This window comes from Alexandromys fortis, unplaced genomic scaffold, assembly GCF_014885135.2.
Source record: "Alexandromys fortis isolate MF-2015 unplaced genomic scaffold, M_Fortis_MF-2015_v1.1 scaffold_3, whole genome shotgun sequence".
Classification (NCBI taxonomy): domain Eukaryota; kingdom Metazoa; phylum Chordata; class Mammalia; order Rodentia; family Cricetidae; genus Alexandromys; species Alexandromys fortis.
Window position 1 is genome coordinate 10150747 of NW_026067909.1, and position 21781 is coordinate 10172527.

Genomic DNA, 21781 nt, shown 5'->3' on the forward strand with positions numbered 1-21781 from the left:
AAACTGAGCACCTGGTTCACATTGAGCCTCAGGCTTGTCTTCGCAATCACCTTCAGTGCTGCTCAGCACAATCCTGTACAAGGGAGTTTACTGGTTCCCTGTACTAGTATAAAGTGATCTTTTTTTTTTTTTTTTTTTTTTTTAATTTTTCGAGACAGGGTTTCTCCGTAGCTTTTTTTTTTTTGGTTCCTGTCCTGGAACTAGCTCTTGTAGACCAGGCTGGCCTCGAACTCACAGAGATCCGCCTGCCTCTGCCTCCCGAGTGCTGGGATTAAAGGCGTGCGCCACCACCGCCCCGGCTAAAGTGATCTTTGCTAAAAAACACTCAGGAACAAAAATGGTAAACATTTCCTTATAGGACTTTATTTTTCTATTTTATATAGACCACTTATTAAATAAGAAGGCTGAAAAGTAAAAATATATCATATAATCAAAGAAAAATCTGGACTTGAACCTCATCCCCAAGATAACCACAGACACAGAGTTCTGAGAACCATTCCCACCAACCTCCAGACAGTGTTTCAGATGACACCAGTATCTGTAAAGAGTGACCTAGGAGGGGAAGGGCAGAACCCAGTTACACAACACTTCTCTCAACCGGGTAGGCATCATTCACATGGTGAGATGAAAGCCAGTGGCCATGTCAGACCACAGACGTGCAGCAGGTTACAACTTCAGTCAACCAGCATGTCCAGAGAAGAAAACAGCCTGGGCCATACCCAGACCCATACCCAGACCCATATCCACCCTTAAGAGCTGGTTTGAGGGCAGGGGCTCCAGTGATCACCTTGTGAAACTTTGCTACCACCTTGAATATTGAAACTTGGCAAGAGCAGCAGTGTCACCCAGTGAGAGCCTGGTCCCCACCCAGAAGCCTGTCTACATTGCTATGGCCTCTGCCTCGGAGCTACTCCTTCCAGCTGTAACAACTTTTTATCTCAAGAAGACTCAGGATGGGATGGAAGGCCAAGCAAGCCACACTCTGATGTCTAGGCTCTGAGACAGTACTGCCAGCACTGCTTCTTCCCTTGCACTAGATGGGCTCTGTCACATGAAAGTCCAAGACAAGACAGCACAAAACCTATTAGAGTGGGGTCTCATTCAGGTTTTATAAAATGTGATCTTTCTTCAATCTATTAAAAAAATAAAATGTTCATGACAAAGGGAAGAGTCTTTGTTCAGCTCAAGCCTTAAATCTGTCTTAAAACCATCACTCTGCCCCATCTGAGCAAACACAAGTTAGTGAATGCTGCCTCTGAGTGCACTGGGGGGCCGCTCAGGGCTTGGTGGCAAATGCTGATGCTCCCCCAGAACCTCACATGAACAAAGTAGCCCTTGCTCAGCCCTTATCTCCTTAAGACAGAAGCTGATGCACATAGCCACACCTGAGACCTAGAGACAGGTGCTGAGATTCCTGCTCTGCAGAGTCTCAAGTCTGCTGGTAACACCAAGTGGACCACTTAAGGAGGTCCTGCCTGCTTGACTCATCCAGACTACAAGAGGGCATCTGTTTCTCAAGCACAAGGTCACACAACAGTCTAGCATGGAGACTTCCAGTGCCTGGCTGTGTTAAAGTGAGTGGTTCAATTTATTTAACAAACATTGGTCTTTCTTCTCCATTTTGCAGATAAAAAGAAAGGTTTAAAAACCTACAACTAAAGAAAAGTGCTTGTTACCACCATCCGGTGCTCACTATCACCACATATTGCCTTTAGGCTTACAAAAATAAATACTTATGAACAATACATTTGACAAAAAGCACCCCCATGGATGATAGAAAGTAGTATATTTTAGCTGACATTAAAACTTAATCTGTGTTTTTAGAGGGGGAAAGACCCAAACCGAAGCACTAACTTTCTTATTTTAAGTCTTTCACAAAAAGTCCCAACTACTACAAGTTACTTCATGCCCATATTGGTGGATCACATATCCAAAGGCAGGGTACAAACTCTTGGAAAAACAAGAAGCAACTGCAATGTAAGGCAAAACTGTAACATCATAAACATGATGATGCTTGCTAGCTTCTTAATGTTACCTGTACAGTGTATCGATTTTGAGAAAGTTTTCAAGGTTCTGAATCTTAGGACCAGGTGTCACCCATTCTGTCCCTAAATTGATCTATAGCCAGGTCATGGGCCCAAAGCTTTGCAACAAAATACAATATACGATGTCCACTAGACAGGTACAGGCACCTCTACCTCCATGAAGGTTTAATTGAAGCATGGGATTTCTATCACTCAAGCAGAGCTACAGTATGGGTCAACAAAGTCTGCTGCAGGTCAGTAGTGTCATGCTTCCTGAATGCCTTTTAGTAGTAAACACAGTGCCACACCTGCCCATCTCTCTCCTTCACTTGACTCTGGGCTGTATGATAAAAGCCTATCAACAAGATCAGCCCCTGGAGTAACTCCATAGTGCTGGTACTAAACAGAATGAGGTGGAAAGCAGACTCTAGCAGTGAGGGCCTAGGTGGGGCCTGTCTAGCTAAGCACCCGGTCTGGACACCTTCTATATTCAAGCTGGATTTCTGTGGCTGAAACCTAGCCAGACAGTGACAGGTGATCTAGACAAGAGGACAGACCTGCTAGATATGGCTGGGAAGTGTATCTCATTGGCCCAGGACTAGGTGAGGGCCCAGGTTCACATACAACACCAGAGTAAGTTCTAAAAATAACCTGCAAATAAGTGCACATGAACCTAGTGCACCATCAACAACCATCCCAGTTAGACTGAATAACTTCATGACATCCATCAACTCGGGAGGATGCTGTACAAACTCCAATGTCCTGGCAGGGGGAGCTGCTTTCTTTAAGAATGCTTTCCAGAACAGGGTGAGAAAGGGAAATGCAGGTCCCCAAACAACAGGACCACTGGTCTGTGCAGTAACAGGGCCATGCCACCATCACCCAACTAGAGACAAGGAGGGAGCTGTTCCCTACCAACAATGAAGAGGACTGCCTGCCTAGAACCAAAAATCCACATGCATCCCCAAAATAGGTAGGAAGGGGCAGCACAGATGTCCAAGGAAGGGGTACGTGGATGGTCTTTCATTGGAATCTTTTGGGGATGGTGACCCTGGAGAGCCTTGGGTGGGCAAGTCCAAGGGTCAGTGGTGTGAGCCACGGGGCACAGGCGGGTCTAGGACTCTTCACCCATTTGCAGCAAGGAATTGATGGCAGCATCCTTGTTCCCTCTCTGGGCTTCAAGCACAGAGCGGATTACTTCCCTGTCCATGTTGGGAAACATGTCCTGGATAGCCTTGAGGTCCTCCTCATTACAGCGGGGCTGAGGAGCCACAGCTGGTGGGGGCATGGCCACAGGAACCATACCAGGGCTGCAGACTGCAGGCATCCCTGAAAACAAAAGATGAAGTTTGGTTAAAAAGAGGGGGTCAGCCGGGTGTGGTGATGCATGTCTTTAATTGTAGTGGTTGAGAGGTAGCAGGTGAATCTCTAAGATCATGGCCAGCCTGGCATACAGGGTACGTTCCAGAACAGCCAGGACTAGAGAGAAACCCTGTTCCCAAAAGACCAAAAACAGTGGGGTTACAAAGCTGCAGTGCCGAAGGAAGAAACAATACATTTGACTTGCCTCAAAGGTAAAGGCTACCTTGAGTCTGACTTGGAAACAGACCCAACAAGAAGGCCTGTGGCAGATGGGCTGGGCCATCCTCCTTACCACTGAGGTCTCCTCTTCTGATGTATTTTCTTTCTGAACAAAAATTCAAGTTGGATCTTTCCAATCAAAAGTTACAGGAGCAAAATGACAATTTGGTAGCCATATGTGTTACTTCAAGAACTTAGAAGACTCCCCATAGACAGGAGTCCTTACTAAGAATTGGAACAGCAAAGTATTATTGCTTGTTTCACCCCACACTCCAAAGTCTGCTTCCGTCAACATTCTAATTTACTTTTACAACCTAGCAAAGACATTACAGTAAAGTGATATGGGGTGTCCTTCTGTATATGTGCTGCTTTTATTAGTTGATGAATAAAGCTGTTTGGGCCAAAGGCTTAGCAGAGTAAAGTCAGGTGGAAAATCAGAACAGAGATACAGAGAGAGTAGGCAGAGTCAGAGAGATGCCATGTAGCTGCCAAAGAGGATGCCAGAATGCGCCAGAACCTTACCAGTAGGTCACAGCCTTGTGGTGATACATAGATTAACAGAAATGGGTTAATTCAAGATGTAAGAGCTAGCTAGGAATATGACTAAGCTATTGGCCAAGCAGTGTTACAACTAATATAATTTCTGTGTGATTATTCGGGTCTGGGCAGCCGGGAAACATAAGCGCAATCTCTGTTTACAGTAAAGCTACATACAGTAGGTACTAAACATTTACATTTCAGAAAGGCTGTTAGCTTTTCACAATGAAGACAATACACATATCAGAAAATGCATCAGTTTTCAGCAGCCTAAGGTACCAGGGGAGCTAATTCTTTTTCCATGTGAGCAACGAAAGGCTGCTGGCAGAGGGTTCAGTACTGATGCTACATGGATCCCTGCACCCTGTGCTAGATGAAGGGGCACAAACTGAGAAACAGAAGGTTTCCTAAGTACCTTGTGGGCCAGGCCTTTACCTTTGTGCCTTTGTCCTGACTGACCTGGGTAGGCTGCAACCACATATCTTACAAGCTGTTAGCATAATGCCATGATGCTCAGCCTTTCAGTGATAACAAAGAAGGGGACAGAATGCCACCTTCACTGAGGATAGTAGACTGTATGTTGCCTGGCCCAGGTCTAAGACAGCAGTCTGTTCCTAAAAGGCCTCAAACAACCTTAATTGGATGGATAAGTGCCTGTACACAAACACAGCCACTACACAAGGAAAGTACATGACTACAAACAGCCCAGGTAGCACTAGAGAGATGGCTCACAACCAAAAATATAAACAGCAGCTCCCTTGGGGTTCTGTTCAGATTGTTTCAACATTTTTTCAGCCTAGCTGGGTACAGGGAAGAAAGGACTGAGAACTATTGTAAAACCTACAGACCAACTGCATGGGGTCAGCATGGGGGAGCTGTCTACAGCCATCTGCTCTTATAAATCAGCTCCCTGAGGAGCAGGTCAATACATACAAAGAAGTAAGACTGACCCTGGTATCTTTCTTCCTCCAGAGTGGATACCAGAGTTCCAATCCAAGTTTGACCTGTCACCATGACTAAGTGTGGACCCGTTTATCAAAACTTCCTTGAATTTGTGAGAGTAGATGTGGAGTGACTAGCCAACTTTGTAGGTAAAAGATGGACAGGAGCCCTGCAGCCTTGGGTCCCAAAGAATGTCCTTGTAGGTTCAAGTGGGTATAGGAAGAAGCCATACATATGGAAATAAACCCATAGCCCCACTCTAAAGCACCTTGTTCAATAAGGGCCAATCAATGGCATTATATTGTGATGTGACAAGGTCCTTCCTCTTCATCCATGGACACAAATTGATGGTGTAGGAACAATTCATTTCCAATAGAAGAACATTTAGCTACAAAGCACACATTATGGAGACAATGGGCAGGCACAATTCAGTGAAACAAGAGTCTCTTCCCCAATAAATAGAATGCCACTCAGAAAACAAAATCAAGGGAGCTTTCCATTCAAGAAGAACTGTTGACAGCACAGACAGCCTGGGCCCCACAATGGCCTCACAGCAACAGGCCAGAACTGACACCAACAGCCAAAGATCCTTGAGGCTTCTCCTGCTGGCTACTTGGGCTCAGGAGCAGGCTGCATAGCATGGGACATTTCTAAGTTCTCAAATTAGTGGATTCATAAACACACAGCTAACCTTTGATCCTCAGCCTTCAGCTTCAGCTCAATCTGGAACCTCAGACACAGAGAACAAAGTCTATGTCTCCTGATATGCAGAGGCAGCTGGTACCTATTGGCTATGCACTGCCCCCTGGGCTTATGGCAGGGAGGACCAATGGACAATGAGAACAGGCTAACTTGTGAGACTTCTCATTCCTCTTCTATTGCTCACAGACTTATTTCACCTCAGGATCAGGTGCTTGAGTGCAGTCCTTTTTCATGCATGGTCTGTGTGCATGTACTTAGCACCCTGAATAGTCAAGGGTGTGAGTCTTTCCCAAGAGAGCAAACTCTGCAGGACAGCAATTGGCGCTAATGTGAAACAAGAAGTATCATGTGACTTGACCTCACTTTTGAGAAGCCAGAGAGCAACAGGAATAAAAATGCACTGGTGAACTGCTGCTCCTACTTCTATGGCCTGAGATACCCTGAAAGTAGCTACATAAACCAGATGGCAGCCCCTGTCAGTCTCTATACAGGACACCCCAAGTAATCTGATAGGATGGCTCTGTCATCACAAACACATAGGAATGATAAGAACCAAAGCTGGGCATCAAGTTTCAGTGAAGCAGAATGCTTATTAACCCTCCCAATGATTAAGATAAATACAAAACAAACAAACAAAAAAAAAACCTCAAGAACTTTTCTAGAACTTATTCTATTAGTGGAAACCTGGGTTCAAAGAGAAGTGGCTAATTCCAGCATGGAGGAAGGAAATGCACAAAACAGCCAGAGGTTTCCTGTGTCAAAGTCAGGAAGCTCACACAGCTTGTGAGACATCAAAAAGCATTCAGACTGAAGGGCTGGCCAATCTGGAGTCACTGAGTGACAAAACAAGATAGTAACAAATTATAGTTCAGAATACAGAACAAACCTCAAGCCCACACTGCTATAGCTATCAGTGGACAGTTCAGTCTGACAAAAACACAGGCGGCAACTGTGACCTTGAATATAAGCCTTGGGCAGATACTAGAGACCGAAAAGGCACACTGTGAGCAGCAGTAACAAAAGAGCAGCGTTCTAAGCAGTATTCGGGTACACCTGGCTAGATAGACAGGGCAACACAAAGAACTGCAGGGCCTGTCACAGGTTTTGGGATGACCTAGCTCCACTAGCCCCATGGGCCTGAGCCCCTTCAGAGAACAAATGGGGATGAACCTGGCTGCAGTTCTGCAGTAGGTTCCCCTTGGGAAGTGTCCTCACTTCCTGGAAGCATGCTTACATGGGGACAAAGCAGACATCAGAGGCTGGTCTCCAAAGGAAAAAATATTCTTTTATTTCTGTGGCTGCCTTTCCATCAGTAGGAGACTGCTTCTAACTTTCAAGATGTACATCAAAAGCAAGGATTAAAGTCTATTTATAGAGGAGTCTTCCCTAACAAACATATTCTAGAGCAGTCTAGGGGCATTACAGAGAAGGAAGGACAGGAAACTGGTCAACAACTTTTATCTTTTATTCAGAACAAGTTCTGATGTCAGTAACTGGACATAAGTTTGTCTCTGCTGCCTCCCTACCCATATGCCCACCTAAAGATATGCTCAAGTTCAACCTGTTTGCCTGCAGATAGGCCTTACTTGGAAAGAGGTGTACCCTTGTTAGGATGAGATCATAAAGGAGCAGAAAAGTCCTTGTCCAGTGAGGATAAGAGACAGAAACACATAAAGAGGGTGGTGACCACAAGAGTCTAAATAAAAACAGACTGGGGAGATGTGGCCAGAAACCAAATAATGCCAAGAGCTGGAAAAGGTAAAAAGGGCCCTCTCTGGAGCTTCAGAAGGGATTGTGGCTCTCGTTTTAGACTTCTGGCCTCAGAAACTGGGGGAACATACTTCTGCTGCACAGTCCCCACCTGTGACCCTTTGTTTCTGCTACAATAGGGTACCCTTTTTGCTCACTGCATTCCATTCCACTTGGCTCTCCCCACTCAGATCTCCAACTCAGGACAGCTCAATGACAAATTCTGTACAAACCAGTGATGCATTGCACAGAGCACTGATGGGACTGCATTCCAAAAAGAAACCTGGGAATCACTTTGGGAATCCAATCCTCAGACCTCATGATCCAGTCACTGAACTGGGGTCAGGACTCCAGAGAACACACATTCTGAGACCCCATTCTCAGATTTCTAAGGTTCTCTCATTGAATAACCACACTGTTTTACAGTCCTGGGTCATGCTCCATTTAACTGGTTTGCCCTCTATTACAGGTTGTATATTCTGGTCTCTGTGGACTGGTAACAGGGGTCCAGAGGCCTGGTGACGTACCCTCCCTCTCCTTTGCAGAGTGCTGCCCTTAGTTCCTGCAGGCAGATTTCTCTCAGGCAGAAGGCCTGAGCTATGTCAGGGCTGTTTTCAGGCTATATGTGGGTGGATCTTATTCACAAGTCCTGCACTATCTTCTCTAGCTCAGCTAGCATAGGGACTGAAAGGTTAACAAGTCACTCCATTCTGGTTGTACAGGACTCTCAGACCCCACAGTGCTGAGCCATAGCACCTCTATGCTGTCCCAGCTCCAAGATAACACCCACCCTGAGCACTAGCAACCAGGGACCATGCAGACCAGTTCCCACCCAGGACCTCCTATCTCCTCTTGCCCTATAGATCCAGCCATCCCCAACTGCCTTAGCCTTTGATCTCCTTTGGGTAGCAGGATCACCACAGTCTGCTTAGGCTACAGTTCCCTGGACTCTGGCAGAGAATGGGGGTCACTGCAGGCCTGCCCTGATGTCTACTCTCAGAGCCACAGTCTTTCCCGCTGGCTGAAGCAGCTATGGTCTCACCCGGCCTGTCCTGTTCTAGTGGGAGAGCCAGTTGGGTACTAGGCACTGTGAAAGTCAAAGAAAGACTAGAAAGAAAAAAAAAAAACATAAAAGCTACATCTTGACTTTATGACCCAAGCAGATGTTAATTTACATGGGTAAATACTTTCAAATGAGTCATGTTTTTTAAGATGCAGTATGCCAGCTGGGTACTGGTGGTGCATGCTTTTAAGCCCAGCACTCAGGAGGCAGAAGCAGGCGGATCTCTGTGAGTTTGAGGCCAGCCTGGTCTACAGAGCTACTTCCAGGACAGGCTCCAAAGCTACACAGAGAAACAAAAGAAAAAGATGCAGTATGCCCTGCTTAACAGGAACCAGGTTTTCTCATTTCAGTGACCACATAAGAAAATGTACAGGACCACATTTCTACACCCCCAAAAACTACAACTCACCTCACATGTGCCAGCAGTAGGGAAAACACCATTTCCTATGTATGCATAAATAATTCAGGTATGACACTGGAGTCAGTTTCAGAAGGCTCTTCATTTGAAGTAGCCATCTTCACACAATTCTACCCTACCTAAGCTTCAGAGGGATGCTGGGCCTCACCCTCCTCAGTCCTACTCTGTCTCAGGATTGCCTACCAAAGAAGAGGCACACACCTGCAATGGGCACATAGCCGACACCCTGCTGGTACACAGTTGGCATCAGAACCACAGGCTGAGGAGGCATCATCATGGCAGCTGGGAGGGACTGAAACACAACAATGAAAAATATGGGGGTCAAGGAGGACCATATCATATGTAAATCTTGTTACTTCCATTTGCACAGTAACAGTCCTAGCCACAGCCCAGGCATTAACATCAAGAACACGGTGGAGTCCTAAGGCAGAATGTAGTGGCCTTGGCCACTGGCTTCATCTGCACCAGCACTCCAGCACACCACCTCCCCTTGGCTGGAAGACTTGGGCTAACACATGCTATAGAGTCACAGAACTACAGCTACTGAAATGCGATCTAGAATCGCTCTGGGCTAGGGGGACAGCTCAGTTAGGAAAGTGCTTATAAGCATAAGGACCTGAACTCAACCCTCAGCTCCCATAAAAAGTCAGTTTGGGTGGCACATTTCTATAATTCCATGGCGAGGGAGGCAGAGAAAGAAAGATACCCGAAGCTCATTGGCCAACCAATCCAGTGGAATAAATGAGCTCCTTTCAGTGAGAACAAAAGTTAGGGTGTCTATCATTGACCTCCTCTGAGCTGCCACCACCACCACTCTTCACACAAAGCTCACTTCGGCGTCTATTTTGGAGACTGCATCGGTATCAGTAGCTTCTCACAGAAGTACTAACTGTTTTGTTTTGTTAAAATTTATTTATTCATTGCGTCTTAGTATTTTGCCTGCATGTATGTATGTGCATCATATGTGTACCTGGTGCCAGTGAAGGTTAGGTTAGGGGATCAGATTCCCTGGAACTGGAGTTACAGCTGGTTTAGCCACCATATGGTCCTGGGAATCAAACCTGGGACTTTCTACAAGAGCAGTCAGGTTCTGCCCTGTTGAGCAACCTCTCCAGCCCCAGCTCAAATAATCTTGAACTGTAGGTGAGCTAGTACAAAATGGACCTATGTTACATAAAATGCCTGTTAAAAATAGGTAACCAACACTGAACACCAGGAGACACATGCAGGATGGTCAAGCTGAGGAGGGCTGTATACAGGGTGCTTTATACGCCCATGTTCTCATAGGCTCAGTAGCAACTAAAAGGAAAAGGGCCTGGGTAATACAAAGGAGAGAGTAGAAGCCCAGACCCCCAACCCTGCCTCCCATGACTTCCCAAGGTTCTGGGAGTCATAGCTCCCTCAGGGAGGTACCATACTTCTTTGAGTATGGCCTCTCCAGACAGTGGACTCACCGTGTAGGACATGACCAGGTTGATCATGCCCTCCTTGTCATCACCCTGCCTCCCACTCAGGCTATACCACTCGTCCTCTACTTGGCCTTGCTTCAGGGACTCAGGGATGGTGATGTGGGTCCAAGCTATGCGGTCGTCCATGGAGAAGGCTCGCTGAGGAGGACAAGAGTGAAGTGACTTTGTCATGGCCCACAATGACCCATGTTATGGAGACTAGTTTTCCCTATGGCTGTAACTTGACCTGGACTGTTATTTGCATCTTCTGTCTTCTTGACAGGACAGGGTTTCTCCTCACTGCTCCAGTTTCCTTCAGGGAGCTTCCCATTAAACTACAATCCCAGACCTCCATGGATCATCTGTAACCTGACCACCACTTCTACCTTCTGAGTGACCACCATAAGACCAGGCCAAAGGATGGGAAAGAATCTCTAGGCTGTCTTCCTGGCTCAGGGATGAGTCCTGTCTTCCCCAGTTCTTGTGGACCTACTTCTAATCCACCAGATATAAGCTGCAAGTCTCAAGCCAAGTAGGTACAGAAGAGGCAAGAGCTCCAACCCATCATTCACAGCCCCAAACCTCCTTTTCATAAGTTCCTACTATTGTGAGGACACAGAAGGAGAAAGGGACAAAAACAAAACAAAGCAAAACAAACTAAACAAACAAACAAACAAAAAAAAAAAAAACAGAGGCAGAGAGACAATACAAGGAGGAGGTTGCATCCTCCTAGCTGGGCTGCCCATGCCCAACTCCTCTCTGGCCCACAATGTTCTCATTCTCTTCCTACCACCCTTTGCTCTGGTTTAAGGAGACAGGAACATGTTTCTAGATCTAAGCTACCAGAAAACACCTGAGTTTCTAGACTGCCCTCAATAAGCTGCATATCTAACTACTGGCATGGCCATGGGACATTGCTGACAGAGCCTATCACTCATGCCTGCAAAAACAGTGCTCCCACCACTGGTGGAGCCTGATTTGCTTGAAATTTGACCTACCTATGAACAGTTATTTTCATATTCTGCCCATACTTGTATCACTGGTGATGGTTCCCAATGGACACTGTCAAAGGAGCTGAGAGAGAAAAGCTGTATCTTGTCATCCAGTCACAAAATGCCAGGTGTCCAGGCAGGTTACACCCTGTCACCTGGCCACTAAATGCTAGGTACACAGGCCTGAGCACCAGTAGAGTAGTCTTATGACCACAACTGCTAGGTACACTGCAGCACCCCCAAATCTACTGGATCCCAAACTTGGCAGATCTGTGACACTGGGATGTCCCTCACCTCATCGAAGATCTCAAGGTAGAACGAGTCCACACCTGGGGGCACGGTGCACTGGATGACCTTGTTCCAGCGAGGGTTCTTGGCACCATTGTGTGCTGTGGGAGTTTCATAAACAGCATAACCCAGACGCAGGCGGCAATAAGGGTCCATGCGAGTCATGCCGTAATTCTTTGCCAATTTTGCCTGAAATAACATCAAGTTTAGAAAAGGAGGCATCTACCAGCAGAAAGGAAGGCAAGTGCTTACCAAAACTGCTTATCTCATAGGTTATTTCCCACTGCATGAAAAAACAGCCTTCAAGTTCACCTAACCTTACCAGTAACCAGCTCCTAAACGTGGTGCCAGTCACTGCTGGACTCACACAATTCTTGGAACCTGGCCACCCCTGGCAGTGAGCAATTTAGACAAGACCTCTAATCTAACTGTGCACTGATTGTGCACATGTTAGGCCTTAGAATGCAGCTTAAGTTGAGCAGAAACCATAGTTTGCAGGGCAACTGTAAACCTCAGCTGCTCCAAAGGGGTTAGGGAAATCATCCTCATGGAGGACAGTACCCAGCATGGACCAATAGTGATTGATTGTAAGTATCTTAGACAGATCCCTGGGAAATCAATAAATATCACCAGATATTTTTCAGGAGTAACTAGAATCAAAAAAGTTCTATTTGGCCGGGCGGTGGTGGCACACGCCTTTAATCCCAGCACTAGGGAGGCAGAGTCAGGCGGATCTCTGTGAGTTCGAGACCAGCCTGGTCTACAAGAGCTAGTTCCAGGACAGGCTCCAAAACCACAGAGAAACCCTGTCTCGAAAAACCAAAAAAAAAAAAGTTCTATTTGTCCACATGGGAAATGAGTTGTAAAGGCTGAACTCCCCAGTCCCATGCCCAAGCACAGCCTACCACCTCTTCTCCTCAGTCCCACAGTCTTCAACAGGAAATTGAGACCGACCTGTACTACAGTAATGCTGAGGCGGCCCACAGTGCCAACTGCTCCTCCATACTGCAGCTGCTGGGCTGCCTGGGCATCCAGCTGGATCTGCTGCTGCTGCTGCGTGGGCGTTATACGGAGGAAGTCCTGGGGGAGCTCACCAATATACACCTTCCGGAGAGGAAAAAGAAAAGAGTAGAGTCAAAGCATGTAGCTGAGCAATCTCACAGGACAACCTACTTGCCTTGAGCCAGTGTCACTCAGGCCCTGATGACCTCCATGCACACACTACTTCCTATCCTGCCTAGCTGTGGGCTCCCACTGATATGCATCAAATAGATTTCCAGTTTCTGCAGGTTTTTCAGCTCACAGCACCTGGAAAGCACCTGTCTCTGAGTGTTCTGGGTGCTCTTTTCAAAGATCCCTGGAAAAGGCAGATATGATGGCTCACTCCTGCAATCCTAGCACTTGGGAGACTGAGCCAGGGGAGTACTGTGAGTTCAAAGTCAATCTGGGCTACATAGTGAGTTCCAGGCTACCTTGGGCTATACACAAGACCCTGTGTCAAAAAATAAATAAAGCAAGCAAGCAAAAGTCCCTGGATCCCTGAGTCTGGGCCTTTATCATTTCCCCATTTATGAATTTCCAGAAAATATAGACTAGTCAGAAGTTTAGAACCAACCAAAAATATAGCCCAGAGTTCTCTGTGGGCCACCCCTGAGCAGTTGGTCTGATGATGTTCCCACTGCTCTTTTCTAACTTAAAAAACAAAAAAAACAAAAACAAAACAAAACAAAAAAACTAACAATGCCTCATTGTCAGGTAAGGGATATGTCTGTGAGTGGTAACTAGTCAGCAGCAGGTCCCTCTGCACCTCTGGGGTCACTTAGTTCAGAGCCAGGCTCTCACAGGCAGAGGCTTCCTGGAAAGTAGCTGTGGCCAGTGACACCCTCTCCTACCAAGAAAGGTACAGCTCTCAAAGCCCAAAGCCTCTCTGGGATGGACAGCCTTTCCCAAGGCACATCACACAGACTTCCAGGGAGAGGGAGACCAGGAAAAGAAAGGGTGATGGCACAAGAGTCAAGAACCAGAAACACTTGGTTTCTCCCAGAGGAATTCCTCACTCGTACCTGTGCTAGTTGCAAGTAGTTTAGAGGGTGCACCTCCAAGAAGTATAACCAGCTTTATCTATACATTAAAAGTGGGTTATTAGCAAAACCAGACTTTCTTCAGCCAGGTTCTTGGGGTTAACCTATATAGGTCAAGTTCTTGCCATAGGAACAACTACCAATTGTATGCCATGTATTACAGCTGTAGGACCATAACAAGGCACACCTGTGTCTCCTAGGGATACACCCAGAAGGGCAGACAGGCCAGTAGGTATTACAGTAATAGGTCATGATACAGGCAATCATGGGAGCAGCTTCAAACATGGAAGTCAGGAAAGTCATGTGGAGCAGGTCAGGGTTGTTTTATTTACTTACTTATTTATTTAAAGTGTTTCTTAACTGTCCCTTTCTTGGGACTGGAACCTCCAGACACTGTGATTTCATATTATACTCTTTCAGGCTTTCATTAAAGAGAAAGAGACTATTGGGGGTGGGGAATGGCTAGGATAAAATGTGGCAAGAGGTGCAGCTATGAGGAAGAGCACTTGCCAAGCACACACAATGCACTAGGTCCAAAGGTTTAATACCCTTGCCCTAAAAAGATCAAATTCAAATGTGCTATTTTTCAATAAGGATTTAACCATAAAATTATAAATAGGAAAGGAAAATTTTAACAATGTGAGTTTAATAGTGTTACTAATGAGTAGAAAACGACCTTATGGTAGAGAAAGCTAACTCACCCTGCCTTAGCGAGGTGAACCATCATTCAAACAAGGACATGACATACCACCCTGAATAATGTACCTCCTCAAAAAAAAAAAAAAAAAAAAAAAAAAGCAGCCAAAGTAGAGATGGTCAAAGGCAAAGGCAAGGTGCTGAAGGTGCCCACAGCAGGGAAGGAAAAAAGCTGAATCTGGAGCATGGACTGAAGCCAGTTTCATGGCAGTAACAACGGTCTGTGGCAAGGGCATTAGAGGAAATGGAATGATAAAAGGGGAAACTTTTCTCTATAGATTTTCCTTAAATATAAAATTATTCAGTTCACAAATTTAGTAGAAAAAGTTTTGTCTTAACCCAAAGAGGGAGCAGGAAGAGATGGAAAGACTTCAGTCCAAACCAGATGACAATCAGGTTATACAACCAATACTTGCTTGTCCTGGGAGGGAAAAGACAAGCCTGCCTGTTGCTGCAGATCCCTCATGATTTGTCTAAATGAGGACACCTCATGCTATACCTAAAGGAAGCCACCACTGTCAGCATAGTAAGGAATGCTTCAAGAGCAAAAGGTGAATCCAGGCATTGGTGCAACTCCTGTAAAGCCAATGACTCCGTGGGAAAATACCATCAATAGACAGCTACTTTTAGTGAAGCTGTAAAATACAGGGCTAGTGCTAAAATGTATTCTTGCCAAATATTCGTGGAGGAAATGTTTGGCCACATGAAAATATATTTTTTTATCAAGGCTTAAAGACTTAGGAATATTAAATGATGAGTTCTGTTAACAGACTCAGAAAGGATCTTTTTTACAGTTTTACTTAAACTAAGTACAAACTAACAAATGATTTTAAGCATGTGTGTTAAACAATTTCCAGGCACCAGTCCCATGGAAAAGCTGCAGGAGTGTAAGCATAGGTATGCTCACTCCTTGTGGCTCAGGAAAGAGAAAAGAACCACCAAGCAATGTCTGTCTTCCCTTGTCAGAAGCATCTGTGTGCCCCAGACCCATACTCCTCAAAAGAAATGGAGTATTTCTGTGCCCTAAAACAATGCAAGGAAGCCCCAGGACCCTGTCCAAAAGGAGGGGCCAGTATGCAGGGCACACTTGGCTTCACCCTCGGCTCTGTGTAGCACTTGATGGCAAGTAAAAGTAGGAACAAACTGACTAATTTAGTGAATGAGGGCAAACACAACACCCAGTCCTTGCATCTGAGACACAGCCTATGGAATTTCCCCACAGTCAGAGAAGAAAGTTGTCTCTCCTAAGGTTGTCCAAAGGCTTTTGGCCTGCCCAGCATATCTGGGACAACAAAAAGGCAAGAAGCCACTACTCTAGAGTTTGGGGGGGGGGGGAGATAAACAAGAACACAATTACTTCAATGGGTGGTTGTACAAATGCGTGTGTGTGCATCAGTGTGAGGCAGTGGCACCAGAAAGGCTAGAGGAAGCAAGGGAGGATTTTGAATAAGCACCAGTTCACAGTTTAGTGCACCTTTGGTAGCTGGGCAGAGGTGGATCTGTTGCCTGGTGCCAAGGCCAGGAGAACTTTCTAGAGTCAGAGATCACAGAGATTCCTACACACAAGACTAGCTGGTGCTGTGTCTCCCCACAGTCACCAGAGCCAGCCCCAATCCCTGCCTTCAACAGGTACCTAGCAACTACCATACAATCCACCTATACCCAGATACACCGTCTCTCTGATGTTAAAGCAGAAATGGTATCTGAAAAGGATTTGATCACAGAAATAATTATGTTTTCTGAGAAATGAAAAATAATTCATAAGGACCCAGAATCTCACTAGTTCATTTCCCACACACTGGGCCTGGTGCACTCTCCATACATAAACTTGGCACATCCTCACAAGCCCTGACAACAGTTCTATAAATGGTAACTGGATCTCAGTCAGAACAGAACTGCACTTAAAGGCATTCAGCGATTTACACTGAAACTCTGAAGAGAAGTAAAATAGTGACTGGGATGACAGCGGGGCAGACTTAACAAAAGACTGAAAAGCTCCTGCCCACTGCAACTCTTCACAGAGCCCCCAGGAGCTACAGCAAAGGATGTTAAAAGATTCTTACTTCAAAGTAAGGCAAAGGGATCCTGACAATAGACTAAAGAGGATTGGGAAGAAAATGACACATCTCAGATCTGAGCAAGTACTGGCTACATAAAAACACTGCTGCTCAAAGGAAAGGAGAACCATCACATATGGCACAACAGCACCAGCTATGGTTTTTGCACAGATTAAGAGAAAGAGAGAGAGATGCAACCAACTTCATATCTACAATAGTGTATGTTGAAACCCATAGGGTAACTCCCTAGAGAAAAGAAATACACCAAACCTTTACCAAACTAGTGAAGAAATTACTACTGAACTGAATTTTAAAAGATCTATGTTCAATGAATCAAAGCAAGAATAGAAACATGTAGGACAAATGGAAGCCTAAAGTGTTAAAAAAATGTATATATTATCCTATATAAAATAAAGCTATTTAATAGATTCTAATAGAAACTGATACTTCTTAGATTTGACTTTTAAGGATACAATTGTATGATGCTGTAGGTAGATCCCTCTTAAACATAAATGTTGAATAAAATGTAAAGCAAAAAAAAATGAAAGAAAAACCCTGTCAAATAATTACTAAAAGGAAAAATAATTACTAAAAGCCATACTATCATACAAAGTAAAAGGCAAGAGGTCAGTGGAGGTCACTATGTGGTGGCTACAGACTGATGTAGGAATGCTAGACTTGTACCCAGGCATAGCCTCATCTCAGAATCCAGAGCAGATATTCCCAGGGACCCAGAGATACAGGCCTAGTGGCCATCTAGTGAGCACAACCTCTTGCTCAGGCTCTGCTCTGTGAGGATGCATGGACACAAAGGCTGCTAACTCACACAGGAGGACTGAAAGCTATTGGTATGCAATAGCATTAAAAAAGAAAGCCAACATGTGCCCTAAAGAAGTGAACTCCTTCCTCCATTACTAGAAAATAAGAAGCCTATATTTTGCCTTACTTTAAAAACTGTTTGGGGACGACCCAGGCACCTCTGGCTGATGGGAAAATCTTATCTTTAACAACAGACCAAGTTACCAAGTGTAGAACATATTATCAAATTCAAATACCACCCTTTGGGGGCTGGAGAGATGTTCAGAGGTTAAGCACAGTGGCTGCTCTTCCAGAGGACGCAGGTTTAATTCCCAGCACCCACATGGTTCACCTCCAGGGAATCTGATCCCCTCTTCTGACCTCCATGGGCACCAAGAATGCACAAGGTACACTTACATATACACAGGCAAAATGTTCATACACATAAAAAAAAATCTAAAAAATAAAAAAAATCATCTTTTGCCATCTCTAATCAAGTCACTGGCTCAGCCACAATTATCAGAGAAGAACAGGACTGATGGGCTCTAGACAGGCATGGGCACTAAGGACCACCCACAGAATGAGGAGGGCCAAGGCTCACTGGTTAACCAGCATCTCAAGCAGGACAAGTTAGCAACTGCCAGACTCCACAGAACACATCTGTAAAGAAGGACCTTCAAAATGTCACCCTCTACATCTATCTGGTGCAGCCTCCAGGCAAGCAAGACCTTCTGCATGCGTCCCCACAAGAAGCAGAGTCCTTAAAGTCACTTGGTGCAGTAAAGGATAGGTGTGTGGACTAGGTAGCAAAAGGGGTAATTTCAAAATACCAGCATTTTCAAAAGCGAGATGGATACAGGTTAGGGTGTAGTGCCCTATGGTGGCTACTTAAAAACAAAACAAAAAACTAAAAATGTAGGGAGAGGTTAAGAGCATTGCCTGCTCTTCCAAAGGTCCTGAGTTCAATTCCCAGCAACCATATGGTGGCTCACAACCATCTGTAATGAGGTCTGGTGCCCTCTTCTGGCCTGCACCACAGACAGAATAAATAAATAAAATTAAAAAAAAAAAACTAAAAATGTAAAATATTAATGTCCCAGGGAAAAACATTCCTTTACGACTATGTGGAGTGTTGGCTGTCCTCCTCACACCTGCCCCCCTAAACTCTCAACCAAGAACAGAGAATTCCCCACTCCCCTTGCCCAGATGAGTGTTCCCTGCCTTCTACAGCCTGCCAGGACACTGTCAGCCCTTCCCTACTCATCAGAGGTGAAGGGTAGTTGCAGAGACAACTGCCCAAGCCTAAGTCCAGGCTCCTGGGATGGGATCTCTGAGCCAAGGTCTAACTCCCTGCTGGGTCTACACACAGAAAGCTTTAGAACTCAGTACTGAACAAAGTACTTTATCTATGTTTGGAAGCCAGCATTCTGCTTATCTTTACAGCTCCACAGCCCTGAGGATGCCACGAATAACAGAGCACTACCACACTCTGACAGTTCTACTAGACCCTGACAACTGGCTTAAAAAAAAAAAATAACAACAACAAAAGCAAAAAACAAACAAACAAAAAAAACCTTTGCAAATATTAATGAATCCAGAGGCATATGGGTAGATTATTCTAGGTGAAGGAGTCAGTGAAAAGATGAAAACTGAGAAAGAAATGCACTCTGAGAAATGCCACTTGCCAGATGAAGGCCAAGACCTATTCTGTAAAAGACCTGACCATGACCCATGCAGCCCTCCCACACCAAGTTCATACCTTCCTGCTTTCAATGGTTCGGAGCACAGCCCTGATGGTAACCGTTATTCTCTGGCTTACATGGGTCATCATGCATAGCTGTGTCCCCATGTTGCACACTTGTAGCTCACTATCTCTCCAATTGCTCTAAATATTGTGGCTACTAACACTACAATGAAGTCTGCACATCCCACATAAAGCCTGATATACTGGTCACTGATGACAATTTTCAGAGCCCAGACCCCCTTAAGGTTACAAGTCATCAAGAGTGCTCCTAAAAACCACTCAGCTGCCTATATTTATTTCTATGACAATGTGGTCCCTAGAACACTGGTCAAGTGGAAATAGCAAACGTCAGGACTTGACTGCACAGATTCTGTTAGTATGGACGTCACCTGACACTCCCAATTACTCATCACAGTGTTTTAGTCCTGCTCTGTACACACCGCACCAGGGTTTCCCTCAGCAGCTTCTTACTCAATTAATGACAAACAATGAGCTCACCACAGAAGTAAGGACACCCTCAGACCACACAGTAAGGAAGGGTCCACTCTGCCTGGCCGTGTGTCCACTTAGCAGGGGACATGAAAAGGGCAAGTACTGGCTCCCTTCCTCTTCTAGCAGCCACTACCAATCTTCTGTAGTTTGCTGAGACACAGTGAGGATGGAGAAGGATCACTGAACATGAAGGTAACTCCAACTCTAGAAAGCTCACTACCGACTGAAAGGGGGTCAGGGGGTCTGGCTTCAAAGCCCTCCAAAACAAAACAAAACGTACCTTAAAAGCATCTAAGCAAGCCTAGGGCTTTCTTCAAAGTCAGAAATCAGTCAGCTGCCCCAAGGAATTATCTGTTACACACACACACACACACACACACACACACATACACAGATGTATGTCAACACCAAGCTGTCAGGGTGAGGGACTTGGGAAACTTGCAAACACATTCAATATTAACTTCAGAGAAAAGACGGTGGATGGAGCCATCAGAACTGTGTTCTACTACACAAAGCCGCTGTTAGCCAACAACATTCGACCCACACCTGTCTCAGAGCTACTGGGAGGGCAGCCACACGAGGGGTAGGGAAGACAGGCAGTGTCGTGGAGCCCACGGCAACCCTGAGGAGACATCACTGATGGCTCTCCTAAGTTCTCTGCCCCCTTCTCACTGACAGATGAACAACTGAGGCCTGGAAAGGCGGCCACTAACTGGGCTCAAGAGGCAGTACCCTATTCGCTACAGGTGCAGCCAGAGGAGGAAACAGGCACAACTAAGGGCTGACTACGAAGTGGGATCTTTCACCACCTCCGAAACCAAGGTGACCAGGTCATCTCTCCTTTTGGGGGACCGAGGGTGTCCGGCTCCACTCCTCTGTGAGACCATGGGAACCAAGGTTCCTATCAGTTTGGGAAATTAACGGGGTCAGGACCACTCTCCACGCGGGGAACCAAGAGTGTCAGGGCCCATGTCCATCTGGGAGACCAGGGGATTGGTTCATCTGGGAAGCGAGGGGTTCAGGGCCTTTTTTCCACTTGGGGAACTAGGGATGTCTGGGTCCCTCTCAGTCTGGGGAACCAAGGAGGGTGGGAGCCACTCTCCCTTGGGTTGAACAATGGGGTCAGGGTTCCTCTGTGTGGGGGACTAAGGAACTGAGGGCCCCTCTACATCGAGGGGCCCGGAGGCTTCAGGACCCGTGGGCATTCTGGGAACCATCAACCTCTCGGCCTTCTTCCACCCGCGAGACCCTCAGGACCAGAGTCGCTACTCTGTAGGGTACCCGAAGGTGAGACCCGCGCAGCTCCGGGACCGTCGAGCAACTCGCGAGGGTCCCCGCGAGGAGCTGAGAAGAGGAGCCCGATCCCAGACTCCGCTGCCCTCGTCCGGCCCTCGCCCAGAGAACTCACCGGCCCGCGCTGCGTGCTGACGGTGGTCGCCATGGTGCTGCGGCGGCCCTGTGCCTCGCCGACTGCACGGAGACCCGCCGGAAAAGCTCTTCCGCCCCCCACCACAACCTGCGTCGCCGACCGTTGTCCCGCGAGGCAATCTGCGCCTCAGTCAGCTGACAGTCGCCCCGCCCCGCCCCACCCCGGCCTTTCCAAAGCGCAGGCGCTTCTCAATGGCTGACCCCGCCCCTTCCGGCTCATTCGCGCATGCGTGCTCCGGGCTCGGAGGGGGGCGGGTTAAGTCTTCCTTGTACGCCTGCGCAGTGACTCACTCCTGGAGTCTAGTAACCCCTTAAGATGGCTGCCAGACTATCTGCGCATGCCTGAGCCTGAGCATTTCCTAGCGTGTGCCAGCCTGTTCGCCCACAGCAGGCACCCAGAACGGGGACGTTCGTCTCCTCTCCGTCGAGTCACCACAGCGTCTAGTCCCCTAACTGAAGATAGCTATATGAGACCACCACCTGCAGGTGCCTGATCCGCTAGAAAAAAGAAAACTGGTGTTTGGCAGCTTGAGAAAACAGATGGCGGTAAAACCAGCTACGCTCAAGCCCTTGAATTACCTCAAAATGCTGTGGAAGGAAGAACATTTATATTTAAATTTTAAAAAAAGAAACCAAGCCGAAGGAGAGGCAAGAGTGGGCTGGAACACTTCCACCTGCCTTGGATTTTTGCTAGATGAATGGAAGAGATGGAAGATGGAGCCCTAGGAAACCCAGGCCACC

General features: G+C 46.4%; 1 protein-coding gene across 1 annotated transcript; it reads right to left on the reverse strand.

Annotated features, from left to right (window-relative positions):
- Window positions 1-341: 341 nt before the first annotated feature.
- On the reverse strand, window positions 342-21184 carry Tollip (toll interacting protein). The gene is made up of 6 exons (XM_050137835.1): window positions 21021-21184; window positions 12699-12848; window positions 11751-11933; window positions 10471-10623; window positions 9218-9308; window positions 342-3353 (listed from the first exon to the last, which is right to left on the reverse strand). Exons 1-6 carry the CDS (start codon window positions 21051-21053, stop codon window positions 3139-3141), a joined length of 825 nt encoding a protein of 274 aa, XP_049993792.1. The 5' UTR covers window positions 21054-21184; the 3' UTR covers window positions 342-3138.
- Window positions 21185-21781: the final 597 nt, after the last annotated feature.